General features: G+C 38.6%; 2 protein-coding genes and 1 pseudogene across 2 annotated transcripts; 1 reads left to right on the top strand and 2 right to left on the bottom strand.

The window, feature by feature from the left end:
- Positions 1 to 2475: 2475 nt before the first annotated feature.
- Positions 2476 to 6346, top strand: LOC131024543 (exonuclease 1-like). The gene is made up of 12 exons (XM_057954055.1): positions 2476 to 2780; positions 2887 to 2923; positions 3055 to 3229; positions 3333 to 3411; positions 4070 to 4114; positions 4333 to 4482; positions 4574 to 4688; positions 4770 to 4870; positions 5126 to 5223; positions 5298 to 5381; positions 5515 to 5735; positions 5846 to 6346. Exons 1-12 carry the CDS (start codon positions 2703 to 2705, stop codon positions 6307 to 6309), a joined length of 1647 nt encoding a protein of 548 aa, XP_057810038.1. The 5' UTR covers positions 2476 to 2702; the 3' UTR covers positions 6310 to 6346.
- A 59-nt stretch (positions 6347 to 6405) lies between these two features.
- On the bottom strand, positions 6406 to 9779 carry LOC131026021 (uncharacterized; annotated as a pseudogene).
- Positions 9780 to 17369: 7590 nt separating this feature from the next.
- Positions 17370 to 19266, bottom strand: LOC131024552 (uncharacterized). The gene is made up of 2 exons (XM_057954068.1): positions 17830 to 19266; positions 17370 to 17509 (listed from the first exon to the last, which is right to left on the bottom strand). The coding sequence occupies exons 1-2, from the start codon at positions 18950 to 18952 to the stop codon at positions 17475 to 17477; spliced, it is 1158 nt and encodes a 385-aa protein (XP_057810051.1). The 5' UTR covers positions 18953 to 19266; the 3' UTR covers positions 17370 to 17474.
- Positions 19267 to 20810: the final 1544 nt, after the last annotated feature.

Below are 20810 nucleotides of genomic sequence, written 5' to 3'. Positions count from 1 at the left end.
CCAGCACACAGCGGCGATTAGGCCCCACGCCCTTCGCCTTGCCGTGCGCTACCGCCGGACCCTGCGTCCCTCACCGCCACCAGCCTGACTTCGCTTCAAACTCCAACAAGAAGCGGCGAGAAAGACCGACTGGATCTGGAAGACCGGCCGATAGGGAGATTGGATCTGGAAGAGCGGCTGGATCTGGAGGGAGACCGGCCGACTGGATCTGGAGGGCCGAAGGCGGCATAAGGAGGAAGGGGAGGATCCGGCGGAGGGAGCGACGGCGGCCTCGGCCTTTGAGGTCGACCGGTGGTCCAGAGATGGTGAGATCGACGGCGGTGGTAGCCAATGGCTGCTGCTGTTCGTCTATCAAGGAGAGGGGCGGAGGCGATGAGTTGGAGAGTCAGACGAGGGAGGCGGCGATGGGTACGGTCCGGCTGACCGTAGCTGTCAGCTGAAGGAGGGAGGCGGTGGCTCCGGCGGCTAGGTCGCCGGAAATCGAAGAGGAGAAAGAGAAGCTAGGGAATTTTGGGGGTTTTCGTGTTTTTGAAGGGGAAAAGGAAGAGCGAAAAGAGGGAGTGGTCGTGGTGGCCATATCAACGGGAGTGGTCGTGGTGGCCGTATCAACGGCGAGAAGAAGGTGGTGGTGGCAGCTGGTGGTGAGGGCCCCACGCAATAAAAAATAAAAAAAAATAAAATTCGGACGGAGTTAACTCTCCGTTAGACGGAGGGGTCTACTTGATGCAAAACATGAACCTTAGGGGTTTAGTTGAGACACCCCTGCGCATAGGGTTGTATTGGCTACAGGGGCCTCTACGTTAGGGGCTAAATTGATACTTAAACCAATAAAAAAAGATAATGCTAACAAGAGTTAAACGTGAGTGGTGCTCACGTAAGGTGCTCACATAAGGTATGTAGCATAACATTCCTCGTATTGAGGAATTTACTTAAATAATTAACTATATATATATATATATATATATATATATATATATATATATATATAGGGAGAGGTTCAGGAAAAAACCATAAATAAAAGAAGACTGGAGAACCATTTTCAGCCATTCGATTATCAAGATCTACGGTGGATGCATCATCTTGTTGGATGAATGCAGATCCTGGGTTCGAATCCTGAAGGGAGCATTTTTTTTTTTTTTTGAGTGCATTAATTTTAACAGCGGATGCATTAATTTTTACAGTGAATGCATTAGATTTGATGGTTCTCCCGTTCTCACAAATAATATAGTTCTCTCTAGAACCACACCCTATATATATATATATATATATATATATATATATATATATATATATTTGATTGAATATGATTTCAAAATTGACGATGTTGTTTAAAGTTTGAGACGAGATTGTTCTCATAACTTAATTATAGTTTCACAAATTCTAGATAAAATGATACTCACAAGTAAGTTATAATCTTCAAGCTCCATACAAGATGATGTTCGAAATTCAGATGTGGTATTTCAAACTCCAAAGAATATGATTTTAAAAAAAATTGACATTCAAATGTTATATGTGGTCTTTAGAGCTTCATATGATTATCTGGTTTTATTAGGTCCATATGAGATGATACTCAGATGACATATGTTTAGTTAAATTATTTCTTATCCGTCAAATTTAAAGAATTTGAACAAACTTAATACTCCCTCCGTCCCCCCCAAACATCTTCCTAAGAGAGGATGACACGAGTTTTAATAAAAGTTAGTTATGTATTTGATAAGTTGAGAATGAGTCCCAGAAAAAGTGAAATTATAAGAGTGATAGTTAGTGAAAGTGGAGAACGAGTCCCACAAAAAGTGAAATTGTAAGAATAATAATTAGTGAAATTGTCTCCAAAAATATGTTAGGAAGATGTTTTGGGGACGAACCAAAATAGAAAAAAAAAAAAAATAAGGAAAATGTTTGAGGGACGAAGAGATTAAATATTATCGATATACGATTAACAGCAGATGCGACACATCAATCGTGCATCATATCATACTTTAAATTTACATATTTTTTTTCTTCTAAAATCGTCAATCTGACATCAACTTTTTATAAACTTCATCAAATGAATATTTATATAAAAATGTATTTCTATTATCACAACCTATATTTAATTGGCGAAAGTGATTAAGATTAATATTATTTTAAATATTGTATTACTAATTTAATTTGATCATATCAAATTAATTAAAAAAATTATTTATATATAAATTATTTCATATGCTATAATAATAAAAATAACATAAAATAATTATAAATGATGACATAAAATGATTTCCGTCGAATTTCGACGAGTTTGACGCTAGTGAGAATGTATAATGGAAAATCAGCCAAAATGCAATGCATTCAGAATCAGATACGGCGCGTGGAGAAGTTCTAAATAGCAACAGATACAGATTTCGCGGCAAGGATTGAACGCACCAAATTTCAAATTATTTTCGCGGTTGCTGAAACCATGATGGTATTGCGTCACTCCCTCACAGACCAATGAAAATCAAGATATTCCACCACGTGTCATGATATGATTTGTCTTATAAATGAAAACCTCACAGACCTAGTACATCGCACACCACAAGTGAGAAACATTTGCATATAATCCCTCTCTCCTCTTCATTAAACATTTTCCCGATCCATTCTTCAGCAGTTCACAGCTCATTCAACAAATTCATTTTTATAAGAAAAACATCGAAATTGAAAATTAAATTGCGACAAAGCAAGAAATGGGCATAAATAATCTTCTGAAATTCATGAAGCCCTATGTTGAATCCGTCCACATCAAGAAATATGCTGGGAAACGGGTATTGACTGTTACATCTCAATCTACTTATCTATATTTTTGCATTTTTATCATACTTGACAAGGTCATAAATTGATGAATTTCTCTACTTTTGGTCTGTGATGTAGGTGGGTATTGATGCATATTCATGGCTTCACAAAGGAGGTAGCTTTGCAGTTTATACAATGCTCCCTTTTATTTTCAATTATTGTAGTTATTATTTATTTATTTTCGTATGTGAGATTTTTACCTTTATGGGTTTGGATGGTGTGATGAGTTTTTGGGGGATTTTGTAGCTTATTCATGCAGCATGGAGGTAAGTCTGGACATGGAAGGGGATAAAAAATACCAGTTCTTACAGTATTTTATGCATCGGATTAGCATGCTTCGACACTACAAGATTACTCCGGTAGTTGTTTTTGATGGGGGGAGCATCCCATGTAAGGCCGCTACTGAAGATGAGAGGCACAGGCATGTCTAATAAATTTGCTGATGATTGCACCATTTTTCTTGAATTTACTCAAAATTCAATTTTTTGACTTAAACTTTCCCTCTTTTAAATGTGTTATTTTAGGAGAAGAAAGACTAATAGAAATATGGCTATGGAAAAGCTGAAGGAGGGTGATACTAATGCAGCCTCTGAGCTTTTCCAGGTACAAAATTTTTAAGTGCATTATTATAGAGCACTAAAATCGCCTCCATCACATTAAGTTTGTCAGTGGCAGCACCACATTTAGGTTTCCCTGTTGAGTTATAGATTGAATGCAGTTTTTTTATTCTTCTTGGATGGCTTGCGGCATTGTTGAACAAATTATGGTTTATGCAATGCTGTCTACATGTGAACTGATTTAGATGGTTTGTTCTTTAGAAATGTTAAATCCTACTGCTATGTCATAAGTTTCAGAAAGTTAGGATTTATTGTTCGTGTACATGGATTTCTAGCTTGATGTGAAAGCTTCTTAGATTTTATTCATTTCTATCAGAGACACAATCTCTCATTTTTAGCTTTTTGATGTGGGTACTTGGTTCAAACAGGGTACATTTTCTTTCGTTTTCTGACACTTTGATATAATGTTGAGCTTCTGAATGTAGTCTCTTATTGGCATTCGGATTTCTAAAACATTGATTTCTGAGTTTCCATGTTATGTAATGCTCTTTTATAGGATATGAGAGTTGGGGCAAATTTTTGGTTGGGAAGCTTGAGCATGCCATTGTTTTCAGTCTCTATATAATATTAACAAGCACACTTTTCATTTGTAAATCATAACAAATTAAAGGCTTCTTTTCTCACATCACTTAATTCGTATGCAGAGAGCTGTGAGCATAACCCCTCAGATGGCACACCAACTGATCCAGGTGCGTCTGAATTGATTGTAATCTGCAATCACTTGCACTTTTTTACCAAAATCTATCGTTCGTGGAAATAAACAGGCAGTTGAAAATGAAGGGTTTTAAAATTTGTTTGTTGTGTTCGGTTTTCTTCTTCTTTTGGGACCAGTAGAGTGGTTTTCAAAGTTATCTATGCAAACAAGACCTTTACTTACTAGTTACTACCAAAAATTGTTAATTTTCAGATTTTAAGATCAGAGAATATTGAATTTGTTGTAGCTCCATATGAGGCAGATGCACAACTGGCATATCTTTCAAGTCTTGAAACTGAAAAGGGTGGCATTGTAGCAATAATTTCAGAGGATAGCGATTTGCTGGCATACGGTTGCCCAGCTGTAAGTTACTCGCTCATATCGGAACTAGATTGTTGGTTTTCGAGCTCTGTGCTTATTTTGTGATCTCACTCTTCTTCCATGGAACTGGCAGGTAGTGTTTAAGATGGACCGATATGGCAATGGTGAAGAGATAATACTTGAAAAGGCTCTAAATGTTGCTGGTTGTAAACCATCCTTCATGAATTTTGACAGAGAATTGTTCACAGGTATTTCAGACTTTGCAGAACTGAACTTGCTTTCAGCTTCCATTCAATACTAAATATGGTTTTGTTTTTCAAAATTTTCAGGTATGTGTATATTGGCTGGTTGTGATTTCCTTCCATCCGTGCCTGGAATTGGAATTGTCAAAGCTTACAACTTGGTAGCCAAGTATCGAAATTTAGACCGTGTAAGAAAAATCTGACTTGAACAGTTCATGATCTCCAAATCATATCAAATTAACTCAAGGCACACAGCCTACATGAAGAGCATGCTTTATTTTATGGAAGTGTGCTCTTGAATCCAAATGTGAAACTTACTGTATCTATATTAGAAGATTCAACAGTAGAGAGAGCTGGCTCTGTGTAGCACAAAGATAAACTGATGTTAATCACATTACATAAAATATCAAAGAAATTATGATAAAGTGATGCATGTTTTGCAGGTTCTGTCAGTGCTCAAGTTTGAAAAGGGAAAAGTAGTGCCTGAAGATTATCCCATAGCTTTCAAACAAGCATTGGCAGTCTTCCAACATGCCCGAGTGTATGATACATACTTTTCTGTTGAGTTGTATAATGGCATACAATACCTGCATCTTTGTTTAACATTCTTGGCAGTTACGATGCAGCTTCAAAGAAACTGAAACCACTCAATCCTCTTGCGCCTGAGCTTTTGCACGGGGACCTTGATTTCTTGGGGCCGTATCCTTTCCTCTTTCCATAACTTTGTACTAAAATAACGTGTCTTTGCATTTTCTCAAAGTTGAGTTATGCAGCAAACGTCCTACTTGTTGATTTCTGTCTGTTACCATTCTCTTTCCTTCACTCGAGATAGAGACTTATCCCCTTCCATAGCAGTCGCGATTGCTGAAGGTAACCTGGATCCTTGTACAATGGAGGCTTTCAACCACTTCCCTCAACCCGGATATAAGCACAATCTCAGTTTTCCAGATTCTGCCAGCCAACTGTCGACACAAGAAGAAGCTACCGGATCAATGCAAGAAGGATGTTTTACTGTAGTTTCCTGCCACAAAACTGTCAAAAAGAGAATTAGAGGTCAGCGTTTCACCTTTTAAGCATTCAATTATAGCTGATTTGTTTTCTTGAAGAAATGATGTTCCGATCTTGAAAACGTTGAGCTCAAAGTCTCTACATCAATCTTATAGGTAATATGCCACTTGATGCGATGAAAAGTTCATCAGAAGGGAAGCAAATGCCAATGGTCAGAGAGGAAGTACTGCACAAAAGTGAAACTTTAGCCCTCAAAAAGCTCGGTTTCCCTTCCAGAAACGAACTGTCTGTACAAAAAGAACAATCCCTTCTTAGATTCACTCCAAACATCCCATGTAACAATCCCTTCAAGAAACGGAAAAATGACAACGAAGTGCAGCTGAATCAGGCAATGGCTAGTGCTACTGAGGAACAAGCTTCTGAGGAAGCAATGGCTAGTGCTACTGAGGTTGAGAAGTCAGAAATCTTTCGTGCAACTCAGGAATCAGATGAAAGCATAGATTCTAAATTAATCAAGCCAAAAGGCAAAAAATTAGGTGAAAAGCTATCAAAACAAAGTGATTGCAACCATGTAACATCTAAAAGATGTAGCATACTAAATTTCTTCTCTCGAGTGTAATCCTTATCCTTGTTTAATTTAATAGGAATTTTCTTTACGCATTCTTATCATCCTAACTGTATATATATGTTCAACATGTGTATTATTAGGCTGCAATTATATAAATAGGCATGAGCTATTCCACACCTTTATTTAAAATAAAAATGAATGTTACAGGTTAGTTACAAACTTACACTATCAATACAAATACAATAAACCTACACAAGAACTACAACAAGTAGAATGAAATTTTTTGCTAGCTCAACCAGTCTATTCAGATTAAACATTTGAAAACACTAATCATATCAACATGGAATTAAAACTAAAATTAGCAACCTGCTATTTACTGAAAATTAGAAAATAGGTGAATGTATTCTCATTAATCCTTCAGGAAGTCAAGTCTACTTCAGAGGTTAGGGAGATAACAAGTTTGGCTATCTCAGCAGAGGCCTTCGTTTTGGCAGCTCGCAAAGCCCTCTCAGACATCTCTTCCATTAGATTATCGTTATCTGTCAAAGATCATGTTTCATAGTGAATCATAAGAGCTCCCACAAGCAGAAGGATTACAATAGTTTCACATACTCCCAGTTCATAGAGCTGTTACTAACGAGTGCTAAACAATCTTCAGATAAGTTTTCTCCTTTTAGTTTGGCAATTGAAAATGGAAAATAAAAAGGTTATGAATCAAGTTTCTTAACTTAGTCTAATACCAGATTCATCAACTCTGAAGTTCAACAAAAAAAGGATGGAAGAAAAATTACTTTTTCTAAATGTTTGGAAGGACAAGCAATAAGAGATCATATAAGATGAATTTCAATGAGCGGCAATGATCCACTGTAGCAGAAATATTTTCTCATACCAATAATTTCTTGGATTGCATTTCTAAGGGTTGCTGAGTCGAGTTCATCTTCCATTATAACCCTTGAACCAGCAACATCAGCCATGAGTTGAGCATTTTATAATTGGTGTCCCTCGGCAGCATGTGGTGATGGTATCTACAGATAGGCAGATTTCTTCAAATAAAGATCTCATGACACTGCAACATATATCTAAAAACAATAAACCCTCTTTGTTGCCAGAATCAGCAAATATGAATTTTCAAAAAGAGGGCAATTTGGTACCAAATACCAATCGTATGACATAATCTCCTCAATTTCATAATTAAACCTTATAATTTTCTACTGTAAAGCTTTTACTTGCATCACAGAAGCAAATGATCAACTTCCTCGTTAAAGATCAAATGTTCATCAACCATGAGACATCCCCTTAAAGTAAGAAATGCGATGATAATCAACTCATGCACACTAAGCTAGACAGTTCGATACCAAAATAGAAGGTTTCCCAGATGCTAGGATCTCATAGCAGGTCATTGCCCCAGCTCTTGCAACAATAAGGTCTGCAGCAGCATACGCCAAATCCACGTCGTGCAAGAATCTGTAGAACGTCACAAATGTTTCACCTCGTAACAGATAAGCATCAAGAAACAGTCTAGCAACATTCACCTATTCAAAACAAATCATGTCAAAGTCAAACTAGTAAACTACTTAACTGTAATCAATCTGCAATAAAATGTTCAAAACCTTCCAACTGAACGCACAATGCAATAATAAAGCAATCAAAGGCAAAAGCCAATCCCCTTTTTTTTTTTTTCTTTTCAAGAAGAGATTAGAGAGACAAACACTGACGGCGAAAGAAGTAGGCTAGGATGAGTGGTGACAAGGCTCTCCATCTCCGGGAAGCGCCCGTGCCCGTCTGCCATATAATGGATAGTCCATCATTCTCAGACAACATCTGCAAATACACATTGAACAAAGCAATGTTGATGGCATTGGCGCCTAGGGACCCTCCAAGAATCACCACCACCTTCTCCACCTCCACGGCAGGAAAGAAATGCCGCCTAGCCGCCGCCTTGGAGGCTCCATTCACCAATGACAGCCTCACCGGATTCCCACAGACAACGCACTTATACCTCTGCCAGGCCCAGAAACACTCCACGCTCGAATCGAAGGCCACACAGATTTTGTCAGCGAATAAGGAAAGAACCAAATTTGCGATCCCGGGCACAGAGTTCTGCTCTTGTATAATCAGCTTCACGCCTTTGAAGGCGGCGGCGAGGCATGTGGGGAACGAGACGAAGCCTCCGGTGCCGATGACAATGTGGGGGTCGAATTCTTGCAGGATTTTGAGATTCTTGAAGAGTGAGTTAGCGAGGATGAAGGGAAGGACGAAGAGATTGTGGAGAGAGAGGAAGGGGCGGTGGTGAAGGGGAAGTCGGCGGATGGGACGGCTTTGGCCTCCGCCCATTTGATATTAGTACTAGCCATTCCGGTGGGGGTTCCCACGAAGAGGAAGTTGGCGTTGGGGTGAAAGGTTTTGAGGTGGTCTGCTATGGCGATGGCGGGGTAAATAATGTGACCGCCTGTGCCACCGGCGGCGATAAGTACTCGGAGGTTGTGGATGGGAGCGGCGGCGGTGGTGGAGACGGCTCGTAGTTGGGCGGAGAAGGAGAGGTGGGAGTGGAGATGGAGAGGAATGGTGCAGGGGTTGAGAGATGAATAGACCAAGGCAGCCACTGTTGTAGCTTCGCCGATGCACAATCACACCTTCTTCTTCTTCTTCTTCTTCTTATTCTTTTGCCCGGAACCGGCGGTTCTTAACGGCCGAACCGTCTGAACCGTGAACCGACGGTAGCCTTCCCAAATTTGAATTTCGAGTTTCCAAATTTAAATTTCTTCCTCCATTTTCACACATTTTCCTACCCTCTTATCTATCCCTCTCAGCATTTTTAGCAATTTCTTATGTTCTATTTGCTCTTGTTTTAGTTTTTTTTTTTTTACTCTTGTTATAGTTCTATTTCTAATTTTCTATAAACTATTCTTTTCATTTCAAATGATTTCTTCCGATTGTTGTTGTAATGACAAAGGTCAGACTCTTGATTTCAATGTCAATCCAATCATTTTAGAGGGAGACCACGATGGCCTCGTATAAATCATGATATTAATGTAGGGATTATAGCAAAAAAATACACGAACTTTGACAAAAGTTACAATTTTTACCTGAACTTTAATTTAGCCAAAATATACACCAACTTATATTTTTTGTTGTAATTTTCACCTCGCCGGAGCTCCGATCAATTTTATTTTGACCAAACGTTGACGTGGCATAATTAAAACCACGTGGCACATATGTGGCTTTTCTTTAACTTTTTTTTTTTTTTTTAACTTTTTAACTAAATAAATAAATTACTAATTAATAAAGCCTAATTCTCAAATTAAAGAAACACCAACAGTCTTTCATCTGTGTAACCTTCGACCTTCTCCAAATTCCCAATTCCCATCCTTGCGTCCCCAACCCCTTGCACCGCCCGACCCGTCCCTTTCGCCGGAGGCCACGAAGTCGCGCCGCGTGAGCCCTGCCGTCGCAGACCCGGCACCTTTCGCCGAAAGCTCCAGGCACGCAGCAGAAGCTTCAGTGCAAAATCCCTTCTCCATTACAGTTGCGCAAAATAAGGTTAGAAGATTAGAATTATATTGAGTTTTAGAGATTGTATTTGAATTTAAAAATTCAATGAACTTACATAGGAGTGATTTGTGTGCTCCCCACTATATGTCCAATATTTGATATATTTAGATGTTCTCAATCTGATTGTGGGTTTATTTGATATATTTAGATGTTCTCCAAAAGATGGTTTATTTGATATATTTAGCTGTTCTCAATCTGATTTTATAGTTTGATATCTGATTTTATATTGCAGAACTATGGTCAAAAGAAGGTAGCTCATGTTAATTGTGGCGCACCAACTTCAAGAACAAGAACGACCGTGAGTTCAATAATTGAAGAAGCAGCAACACAAGAAAGTATAAATCAAAAATGAAGCTTCATTAGAATTGGTTATTTTTTGTGAACTTGAATTAGGATCATTACAAATCAACAAATGAAGCATCTAACTCTTGTTTTTTGTTGGATGTAAATTGTGTAGTTGCAAACATTTGGTAGTTGCAAACATTTGTGACCTTTTGTGGTAATTACCAGTTGAGAAACATATTTTAAGCCAATTTTTTTTTTAATTTAACTTCTATTCAAGTTTGAATTGCAATTATTATTAGGCATGCACAAATAATGAAAACAAAAACGAGAACCCTAAGTTTGTGAGATGTAATTTTTTGGCTTTATATAAAAGTTTTAGGTGAAAATCGCAATTATAACTTCATGTGAAAATTGCAATTAAAATATAAGTTCAAGTGAAAATTGCAACTATTATCAAAGTTCATGTATTTTTTGGCCATTGTTCATTTCATTCAAAACTACGTTGTTTAAGATATCGGACGTCTGCGCCACGTAGGATTTTCCGACTGCCACCTAAGCTCTAATTTCGCGGGAAGTCAAACTGGGGTGAAAATTGCAACAAAAATATAAGTTCATGTATATTTTGGCTGAATTGAAAGTTGGGGTGAAAATTGCAACTTTTGTCAAAGTTCATGTATTTTTTGATTATAATCCCATTAATGTATAAAAAGATCTCCAATTATTTATTTATTTATTTTAAATTGACGATAATATTCTGAAGTACTCAACAGTAAATTGAAAAAATGGACTACGAATGGATGCTCAACAATGACTTATCACATTGATGTGGATCGGAAATGGCGGAACGTCGTGCTCCATCGAGAAATAGAGGTAAAAAAACTCAAATTAATTTGAAACCTAACAAAAATCAAGTACGTTCGAAGTTTCTTTGCTGAAATATAATGTTATCTATATTAATATATAAAAGAGGAGTTTTTTCCCTCCATGTTTTTCTTCTCTTTTTCTCTCTCTTCTTCCACCAAAATTTTTACTATTTTTTTTATTTTTTTACAATTTAATCATTTTTCTAAATATCATCAAATTTGATTCATGAAAAAAAATCAATATGTATCTTAAATTTAATATAGTATAAAAATTATCAAAAATGAATTTAAAATGAATAACTTATGAAAATTTTAAAATATTTTATTTTCTATCTCCTCATTAAAAATTTACAACTTTTTATTTATGTTTATATGTGAAAAATATTTATTATGATTAATAATACTATATAATAATATGCATAATGCAAATTTTCATTATCGAATCATTTTTAAATTTATTTAATAACTATAATATCATTACACTTTGTATAAATTGAAAATTTATATTTTTAAATTCAGAATTTTATTGAGTAATTGATGTGAATTATTATAATTTATTTTAAAACATATTTTGTATTTTTTATATTATTTTATTTATTTATTTATTATTTAAATTTATCATTTAATTTCGATGTCTGTCGTGCATCGCACGAATGGGCATATACTAGTTGTTGCTAAAGAAGTAATGACTAAATTTATTGATATCGAATCACTTATTTTTCAATTTGTTGACATGTGTTTAGAAGATAGTCTCCTTTCGTCTCAAATTTTAGTATCCAATTGAGAGTGATACGAATTTTAATAAAGTGATTGTGTGTACTGGTGGAAATTCGGATTGTCGGGTACCGGGTTACTCGAACCCGACCCGATAATAGATCGGTTATTGGGTACCCAATATCTAATATTTTATGGGTACGGAGCGGTAACAGGTAAATAAGGCTACTATTTTCCGAGTAATGGGTATACCCGATTGCTGGCATTTTTTCATGGTTATATATTTAGAATTTTATATATTACTTAAAAATCATAAATACTATCTCAATTTGAATAAAGTAGTATGCAGCCTAGAGCTGGCAAATCGGGCGGGCCGGCCCGGCCCGGCCCGGCCCAGCGGGCTTTTGAGATGTTCCGGGCCGGGTCGGCCCGGCCCGAAATTGACCGGGCTTTTATTTTTCAAGCCCAGCCCAGCCTCGACCGGGCCACCGGGCGGTCGGGCCAAACCCGCCCAATTATTTTTTTTTCACTAAATCCTATTTTTTTTACAAAAAATTAAATAAACTAAAATAAATCCAAATAATAATTATAGACAAAATAGTAATATCATAGTGAACTTATTTTATACGAAAAACATGGTTTGTGTAATAACCGCTCCAACCAAAGTATAACACGAAACAAATTATACAATGATCAATCCACAGCTAAGAAGGCACTGTATCAAGAAAGATACGCAAGTTCCCATTTCCACTCAATCCACAGTTTTTCGTAATCAAATGAACAAAATCTAGGTACTTTGATACTTTATACATCAAATTTTTGTCAATTTTCAGACTATTAGCACATTACACAAAACGACCTCAGGTAAATGCTGCAACAAATAAGTAAGAATCTAAAGTTTTTTCCATAATCATGAATTGCTCTCCAATTAGCACCAATTTCTCTACCACCCCTATTTCATGAATTAAGCTCTAAATTGTGACTTTACATATGAAATAATAATTCTACCTCCAAATACACGACAATTCAACATGTATAGATTTTCAATTCAAATAGTCCGACAAATAAATGAAAACTAAAAAATAAAACTCCAAGTCCAAACAACAAAATATTCAAATAATATTCAATTAAAGTCCAACAAAAGATTGCATTAATTCTTCTCACGTGGATAAGAATTACAACACCTAAATTCAGGACTAACCATTAAAGAAGTAATAAATTAAGGAAATACCGAAATAAAATTAAGGAAATTTGAAAAAGAAGTAATAAATTAAAGTTATTAAACTATAACTAAAATATAAAAAAATTAAAAAAAAAAAGAGGTGGGCGGGCTTTTTGGCCCGAAAACCCCGGGCTTTTTAGCCCCAAAGCCCGGTCGGCCCGACGGGCTTACTGGGCGGGCTTTTTAGGCCCGGGTTTTTTTGGGCCTATATTTTGTGCAGCCCAGCCCAGCCCTAAACACGGGCGGGCCGGGCCGGCCCGTCGGGCCGGGTCGATTTTGCCAGCTCTAATGCAGCCGTTGATTTTTGTGATATTGTATATTGCTTTTATGTGACAAATGTCTCATACTTATTGTTTATTTTTTATTTTTCGTTTTGTAAATTTCATCCTTCATGAATCATAATCAATAAAATAAAAATTATTTGGAATAAAAGAAACTCATCAGCAAATTAAAAAAATATCAATTTTGAAATATTGAAATGTCCACCAATTCATTTAATTTATCCTTTTAATTAAAGGGCTATAGAAATTACAACTTATAATGAAAAATTAATTTTAATAGCTAGATCAGATAATTGGGTACCCGAATACCCGGACCGGGTATCCGCACCCGGGTATTAGGGTACCTGATTTTATAAGACGGTACAGGTACGAGTGCTACTTTTGGCTTATTTCCGGGTAGGGTACCCGACTAAAATAGGGTAGGGTACCCATCCCGACCCGAATTTTCACCCCTAATTGTATGTATTGTGAGTGGAATAAGGGTCTCATCTTTTATGTGACTGTTAAAATAATTAAAGTGGAGTAAGAATCTCATATTTTACTAAGGGCAAATGTGCACATTAGCCCATGAACTAGACACCCCTATAGCTTATACCCCCCCAGGATCGATCAAGGCGCGTTGACCTTCATGAACTTTCGAAAGAAGGGTGCACTTAAACCCCTCTGTTAAACGGCTGTTTAAACGCCGTTTTTTTTTTTTTTTTGGAAATAGACGGTGTCCCTCACCACCGTCGCCGGCTCCGAATCTCCGACGAGAATTGGGTGTTGCTTCTCTGCATGATCTCCACCACCTTGTTCATCTCCGTTGCCGCCGGCGGCGGCTGCAGGCGAGGATTCAAATACGCATTTCGATTATGAGACAACAGATGCAGATTAGCAAACAAGGTGGGTGTGTAGTTAAGGGAGGCGGCAGAGGTGTTCAAGGAGTTTTCAATGGCTGATTTGACGGCGGGGCTGGAGAAGCTGGCCTCCCTCATGATGCGGCTGACGCTGGGGTTGTCGAGGATGGAGACGATGAGCAGATCGAGCTCGACCTTCACGGCGAGGAGGGGTTGCTGCTGCTGCTCGGGGCAGCCGCGCCGCTGGTGGGCCTGGGCGCGCTTCAACGCCGCTATCAGCGTGTTGGAGACCGGCGGCTCCGCCGCCGCCTTCTGCGCCTCGGGGAGGCGCTCGAGGGCGACGCTGAAGCAAAGCTTGAGGGCGTGGCACTGCAGTGGGTGGCTCGAGTTCGGGTGGGACAGGATGTGTTAGAAAAGTGATAAAACCAGAAAAAACATAAAGAAGAAGAAGAAGGAAGTAAAACTCTTGTTCTTGATAAACTAGCTTACAAAGGAAGCTGCAACTTTATACAAAAGCTATCACACAAAGTAGGTGAGCAGTAAAGCGTGTAAGCTCACACGAGTATCCAACTACCAAAGCAGAAAAACAATAAAAGATAATAAACTCAGAGAGTGAAGTTCACGTGCTGTACGCATGAGAGATAAAAATAGAAGGGGAAATAACAAGAGAAATTTCACAGGCCCCCTCAAGATGGAGCATAAATGTTGAGAAAGCCCATCTTGACCATAATACTCCGAAGTGCAGGAGCCGGGAGAGCTTTGGTGAGAATGTCAGCCAACTGAAAAGAGTTCTTGACATGGAGTGGTTTGATGATGTCTTGAAGGAATTTGTCACGCACGGTGTGACAGTCTATTTCAATGTGTTTCGTGCGCTCATGAAACACAGGATTGCAGCAAATATACACGGCTGCTTGATTATCACAATATAGAGGTGTAGCATGAGGCTGCACAAGCCCAAAATCAAGGAGCAAATTTCGAATCCAAGTAATCTCGCAGGTAACTTGTGCCATAGCACGATACTCCGCCTCAGCTGAGGATCTTGATACAGTAGTTTGTTTCTTGGAACGCCATGAAATCAAAGAGGATCCAAGAAAAACAGCAAAACCAGTGACTGACCGACGGGTAGTGGGGCAGCCAGCATAGTCGGCATCGCAAAACGCTGAGAGATCCAGTGAAGAATTCTTGTCAAAGAATAAACCGTAGCCAATAGTGCCTTTCAAATATCGCAAGACACGTTCCAGCAGAAGCCATATGTCCTTCACAAGGCTTGGACAAGAATTGGCTAAGATTGTGGACAGCAAAGGTGATGTCCGGACGTGTCAAACAAAGGTATAATAAACGTCCAATAAGTCTTCTATATCGTGAAGGATCAGCCAGAGGTGACCCTTCCTCTAGCTGGAGATGAACACCAGACTCCATAGGTGTAGACGCAGGTCTACAATCAAGCAATGAAGTATCCTTAAGGAGATCCAAAACATATCTGCGTTGGCAAAGAGAAATGCCTTTGTCACTGCGAGAAATTTCAAGACCAAGGAAATAAGATGGCTTTCCCAAATCTTTGTACTTGAAATGTAGTCCCAAAAACTCTTTGAAACTGCGAACCATATCATCATCGTTGCTAGTCAGCAGAATATCATCAACATACACCACAAGACCAAGAAATTTTCCATTGTCTTGTTTATAGAAGAAAGAATGATCACTGGCTGATTGCGTCAATCCATATGCACTTAGAACCTCTGAAAATTTCAGAAACCATTGTCTTGAAGCCTGCTTAAGGCCATACAAGGATCTTTTCAATTTACAAACTGATCCAGGGGGATAGGGTGCGCCATTTTCATCCAGAAGACCTGGAGGAAGCTCCATGTATATATCCTCACTTAATTCTCCATACAGGAAAGCATTGTTAATGTCAAGGTGACACAATGACCAACCTTTGATAGCAGCAAGAGTAAGCATGATTTTCACAGTCACTAGCTTGGTTACTGGGGAAAATGTGTCAAGATAATCAACTCCGGCCTGCTGTGTGTACCCTTTAGCCACCAAACGGGCTTTGTACCTATCCAAAGTCCCATCTGCAAAGAATTTCACACAAAAAACCCATTTGCAACCAATGGCAAATTTGTTAGGGGGCAATAAGGTTATAAACCAAGTATTAGTTTTTATAAGAGCTTCCAATTCTGCCTGCATAGCTTTCCTCCATTCAGCATACTGTGAGGCTTGATGATAAGAGGAAGGCTCAGGGATGGAAGAAATAGAGCAGATAAGCCTGAAATAGGCAGAAGAAATCCTAGAGTAAGAGATGTATTTGTGAAGTGGAAACGGAGAAACATTGACAGAGTTGCAAACATAATCTGAGAAATGAGTGGGAGGTCTCACTGTTCTTCCTGACTTGGTGACAGCTGCAGGAACAACAGATGAAGAATTTGAAGTGTGAGAGAGTGTATTTTCTGAGGCTGAAGCAGAAGTCTCAGCAGGAAAGGTGAACTGAGACTCTGGAAAGGAGGAAGGTGAGACATGTGAGAATGGAAAAACAGTTTCATGAAAGACAACGTCTCTACTTATGAGAATTTGATTGGTTTCAATATCTAAAACCTTATATCCCTTGTACCCTGAGGGATAACCCAGGAAGACACATTTTGTGGCTCTTGGAGAAAATTTAGATCTGTGCCTATCTAATGTAGATACAAAACACAAACAGCCAAAAACTTTCAAGTGAGAATATGAAGGAGATTTCTCAAACAATATCTCAAAGGGTGTGGAGTTGTGAGGCAAAACAGATGAAGGAGTTCGATTAATGAGGTAGGATGCTGTATGAATGCAATCCCCCCAATATCCTATGGGTAAATAAGACTGAAAAAGGAGACTCCTAGCCACATTCAAAAGGTGTTGATGCTTGCGTTCTACCCTTGCATTTTGTTGGGGAGTGGAGACACAAGAATGGTGAACTATGGTCCCATATTGAGAGTATAACTCTCCCAAACTGAACTCAGGGCCATTGTCACACCTAATCACTTGTATATTTTTGCCAAATTGTGTTTTAATGGTGCTAAAGAACTGTGTAAGAATGTTTTTGACTTCAGATTTATACTTCATCAAGAAAGTCCAAACAAATCTTGAAAAATCATCAACAATGGTTCAGATGTAAGAATAACCATCAATAGTGGAAGTTTGGTAAGGGCCCCATATATCACAATGAATTAACTCAAAAACTTCTTTAGATACATGCTGTGATTCTGGGAAAGGTAATCTTTTCTGCTTTGCTAAAGGGCAGATTTCACACAGAGATTGTTTACAAGAATCTAGAGACAAAGTTTGAGCTAGAAGCTGCAACTTATGGAAAGAAAGATGACCTAATCTATTGTGCCACAAATCGGCAGAAACAACAGCTAGAGCTCTAGGGACTGAAGTGTTGAGGAAGAAGGTTGATGTAGCCTCTAAGACATAAAGATTTCCCAACTTGCTACCCTTCCCAATCATTGTCCCCTGTGAAGCTCCCTGGATGGTAAAAGAGTCATGAGTAAAAAGTACTGAACATTTATTTGTTGCAGTAAGAGCACTCACAGAGATCAGATTATAGGCAAAAGATGGAACACATAACACAGATTTAAGATGGAGTGAAGGTGTGAGTATAATGGTGCCTATGACAGAAACCTGAGCACTACTACCATTGGGCAAATTCACATGTGTGTTATGTGCAGTAGATTTTTCAGTAAGAAGGGAAGGATCATTACAAACGTGATGTGTAGCTCCTGTATCAAGCAACCACAAGGGAGAGGCAGTAGCAGAACAAACAAGAGATTGGAAAGAAAGAGTACCACTGAATGGAGTAGTAGCAGATGCAGATGTAGAAATCTCTCCAACACTGCGTTCTGAAACAGGAGAAACAAAGTTAGTATTCTTAAGAGCTTGCATTTGATTTTGCAAAAAAGACAACATCTGTGTCATCTCAGCTGCTGATAGAACACTGTTGGTCTGTGATGGAGGAGCAGGTTCTGTACTGATGTGATTTATAGATCTCACATTCTCCTGCATATTACTCTGAGGTTTCCCTCTTCCTCTACCATAGCCAGGAGGATAACCAATAATGGCAAAGCATTTGTCAATTGTGTGGTTTGTTTTACCACAATGAGTGCAGAGCAATTTTCCTTTGTTACCTCTACCTCGAGCATAACCAGTGGCATTGACAATAGATCCAGAAGATTCGACATTAAATTGAGTCATCGGAGGAACAGATTCAATAACTCTTTGTCTTTCCTCTTGCGAAACAAGAGCAAAAATCCTTGACAAAGAGGGAAAAGGAGTCATAGATATAATTTGAGATCGAATCTGAGAAAAAGAGGAATTTAAACCGATTAAAAATTGCATAGAACACTCCTGCATTTGATACTCATTCCACTTCTTAGAACTATGACAGCGGCAGGTATCGCAGGTACACCATCTATTGGGCTGAAAATCTTTGTATTCATCCCATATAATGCGCAATTTTGTGAAGTAGGATCCCACATCCTCTGATCCTTGCTTCAAATTGTGCAACTGTTGCTTTAGTTGGCAGATTCGAGCCAAATTTCCTTGAGAAAAACGATCATTAAGATCGTTCCATATAAGACGAGCATCGTCAATATACATGACGCTGGAACTGATCTCAGGGATAACGGAGTTACGAATCCAAGAGACCACCATACTGTTGCAACGCATCCACTGCGCGTAAGTGTTTTCAGTTGGATGTGGCCGCTCAATAGTTCCATCGACGAAGGCCAGCTTGTTTTTCGCCATAAGCGCCGTGGTCATCGAACGATACCAACTGGAGTAATTAGATCCAGTGAGCTGCTGCGTAACGAGCTGAACACCGGGATTATCACTATGTGATAGGTAGAGTGGATTAGATGAATCCTCGTGAGGAGGGAGAGGAGGAACATTCTGTGGCTTGGGGGGAGCCATGAGAAATCAGCGGAAGCAATTTTAAGCTCTGGATACCATGTTAGAAAAGTGATAAAACCAGAAAAAACATAAAGAAGAAGAAGAAGGAAGTAAAACTCTTGTTCTTGATAAACTAGCTTACAAAGGAAGCTGCAACTTTATACAAAAGCTATCACACAAAGTAGGTGAGCAGTAAAGCGTGTAAGCTCACACGAGTATCCAACTACTAAAGCAGAAAAACAATAAAAGATAATAAACTCAGAGAGTGAAGTTCACGTGCTGTACGCATGAGAGATAAAAATAGAAGGGGAAATAACATGAGAAATTTCACAACTATGTCACTCATGGAAAATATTAGAGTTATATCCACGAACTAAACAATGATACTAATATTCTAGAGAAATGACGACTGACCAAGTAAATATTATACTAATCAGTAAATACCCAAGAGGCAAATAAGTGCAAGGCAGGATATAACAATGTAAAGAAGCAGCTTATGCTTTCAGTTATGTCATGGGGCCAGAAGATCAAACTTACTTGGTCGGAAAGAAACATGAAACTGAATGAACCAGACAACAAAAATAAGAACCTCAAAGTATGAAGAACAAACACAACCTATTCTTTTCACCATCAATAGCTCAGCAATGAGAATCTCACCGTAAGGGATCCGGTTGCGGCAAAAGAAAAGAAAGGTACATTGCGTTGGCTGTAAAACACAATGCGCTGTAAATCATTTTAACTAAGGAATTTATAGCTAAAAATCTAGGTTATAAGTTTCCATTTTAAAACTTCATTCCAAAATTTGTTCTTTCTAAAGTTGACCACAATCATTCTATATTCACAATAGTCAAACGTGTTAAATCAGCAAACTGATTTAATACTTACCATTTATGTGTAAGAAGAATCACGGTGGCAAGAAATCATTCTATATTTACAATTGTAATATTTCCTAATTGAATACTTACCATGGCAGAGGAGGGCGGCGATAAACCTGCGTTGGAAGGGATCGGCGGCGCCGATGAGGAGAGGTGGCAATCATATAGAGTTAATTAACAAAATCCAAACCAAAAATCTGAAAAAATATAAATGAAAGGTGAATCGCAGACAAACAGCCATAGAAGAAGAAGAAGCTTACCGCCACGGCGAATTGTAAAAACACGATTGTGGCGTTAATAATTCAAGGTAATGAATTTATAGATAAAAATCTAGGGTTTAAGTTTCCTTTGTTAAAATTCTTTCCAAAAAATTTTCTTTCTAAGCAAAAGATCAGAACTTTACAAAACAATGGGTTTTTTCCTAATATAATTCTTACCATGTATTGCGTGAAAGAGAAATCATTCCAAAAAAAGTTCTTTCTAAAGTAGAGAAATCATTCCTATTGTTAAACATTTACCTTGTATATACTTTTAATCTTTCCAAAAAAAGTTCTTTCTAAAGTAGAGAAATCATTCTATATTTACTATTGTAATCTTTCCTAATAGAAAACTTACCATGGAGGAGAAAAACTTACCATGGGTAGATCGATGCAGGGCCGACGCCGCGAATCGCGGTGGGGGAGGGAGTAAGGGAGGTGGCAGATCGCGGCGGAGGCCAGCGGGGCGAATCGTGGTGGGGGAAGTGCAGTTTTGAGCTTTCAACACCTCCATGGTCAGAAATGGTTTGAGATGCTTGAAGAGAGAGAAATATGGGATGGGTTAGATCGATGCAGGGCCGGCGAATCACGGTGGAGGCGGTACGTTTATCGATGGAGGTGGCGTAGGCAGATCGCGGCGATGGAGGCCGGGTCGATGTTGAGAGCGTCGGAGTCGGAGTGGCCGTTGACGATGGCGCGGCGAGTCATGGTGGGTGCCGACGCGGCGATAATCCATGGTTGAATCCC

Source organism: Salvia miltiorrhiza, chromosome 5 (assembly GCF_028751815.1).
Source record: "Salvia miltiorrhiza cultivar Shanhuang (shh) chromosome 5, IMPLAD_Smil_shh, whole genome shotgun sequence".
Taxonomy (NCBI): domain Eukaryota; kingdom Viridiplantae; phylum Streptophyta; class Magnoliopsida; order Lamiales; family Lamiaceae; genus Salvia; species Salvia miltiorrhiza.
This window is presented reverse-complemented; position numbering and strand designations above follow the sequence as displayed.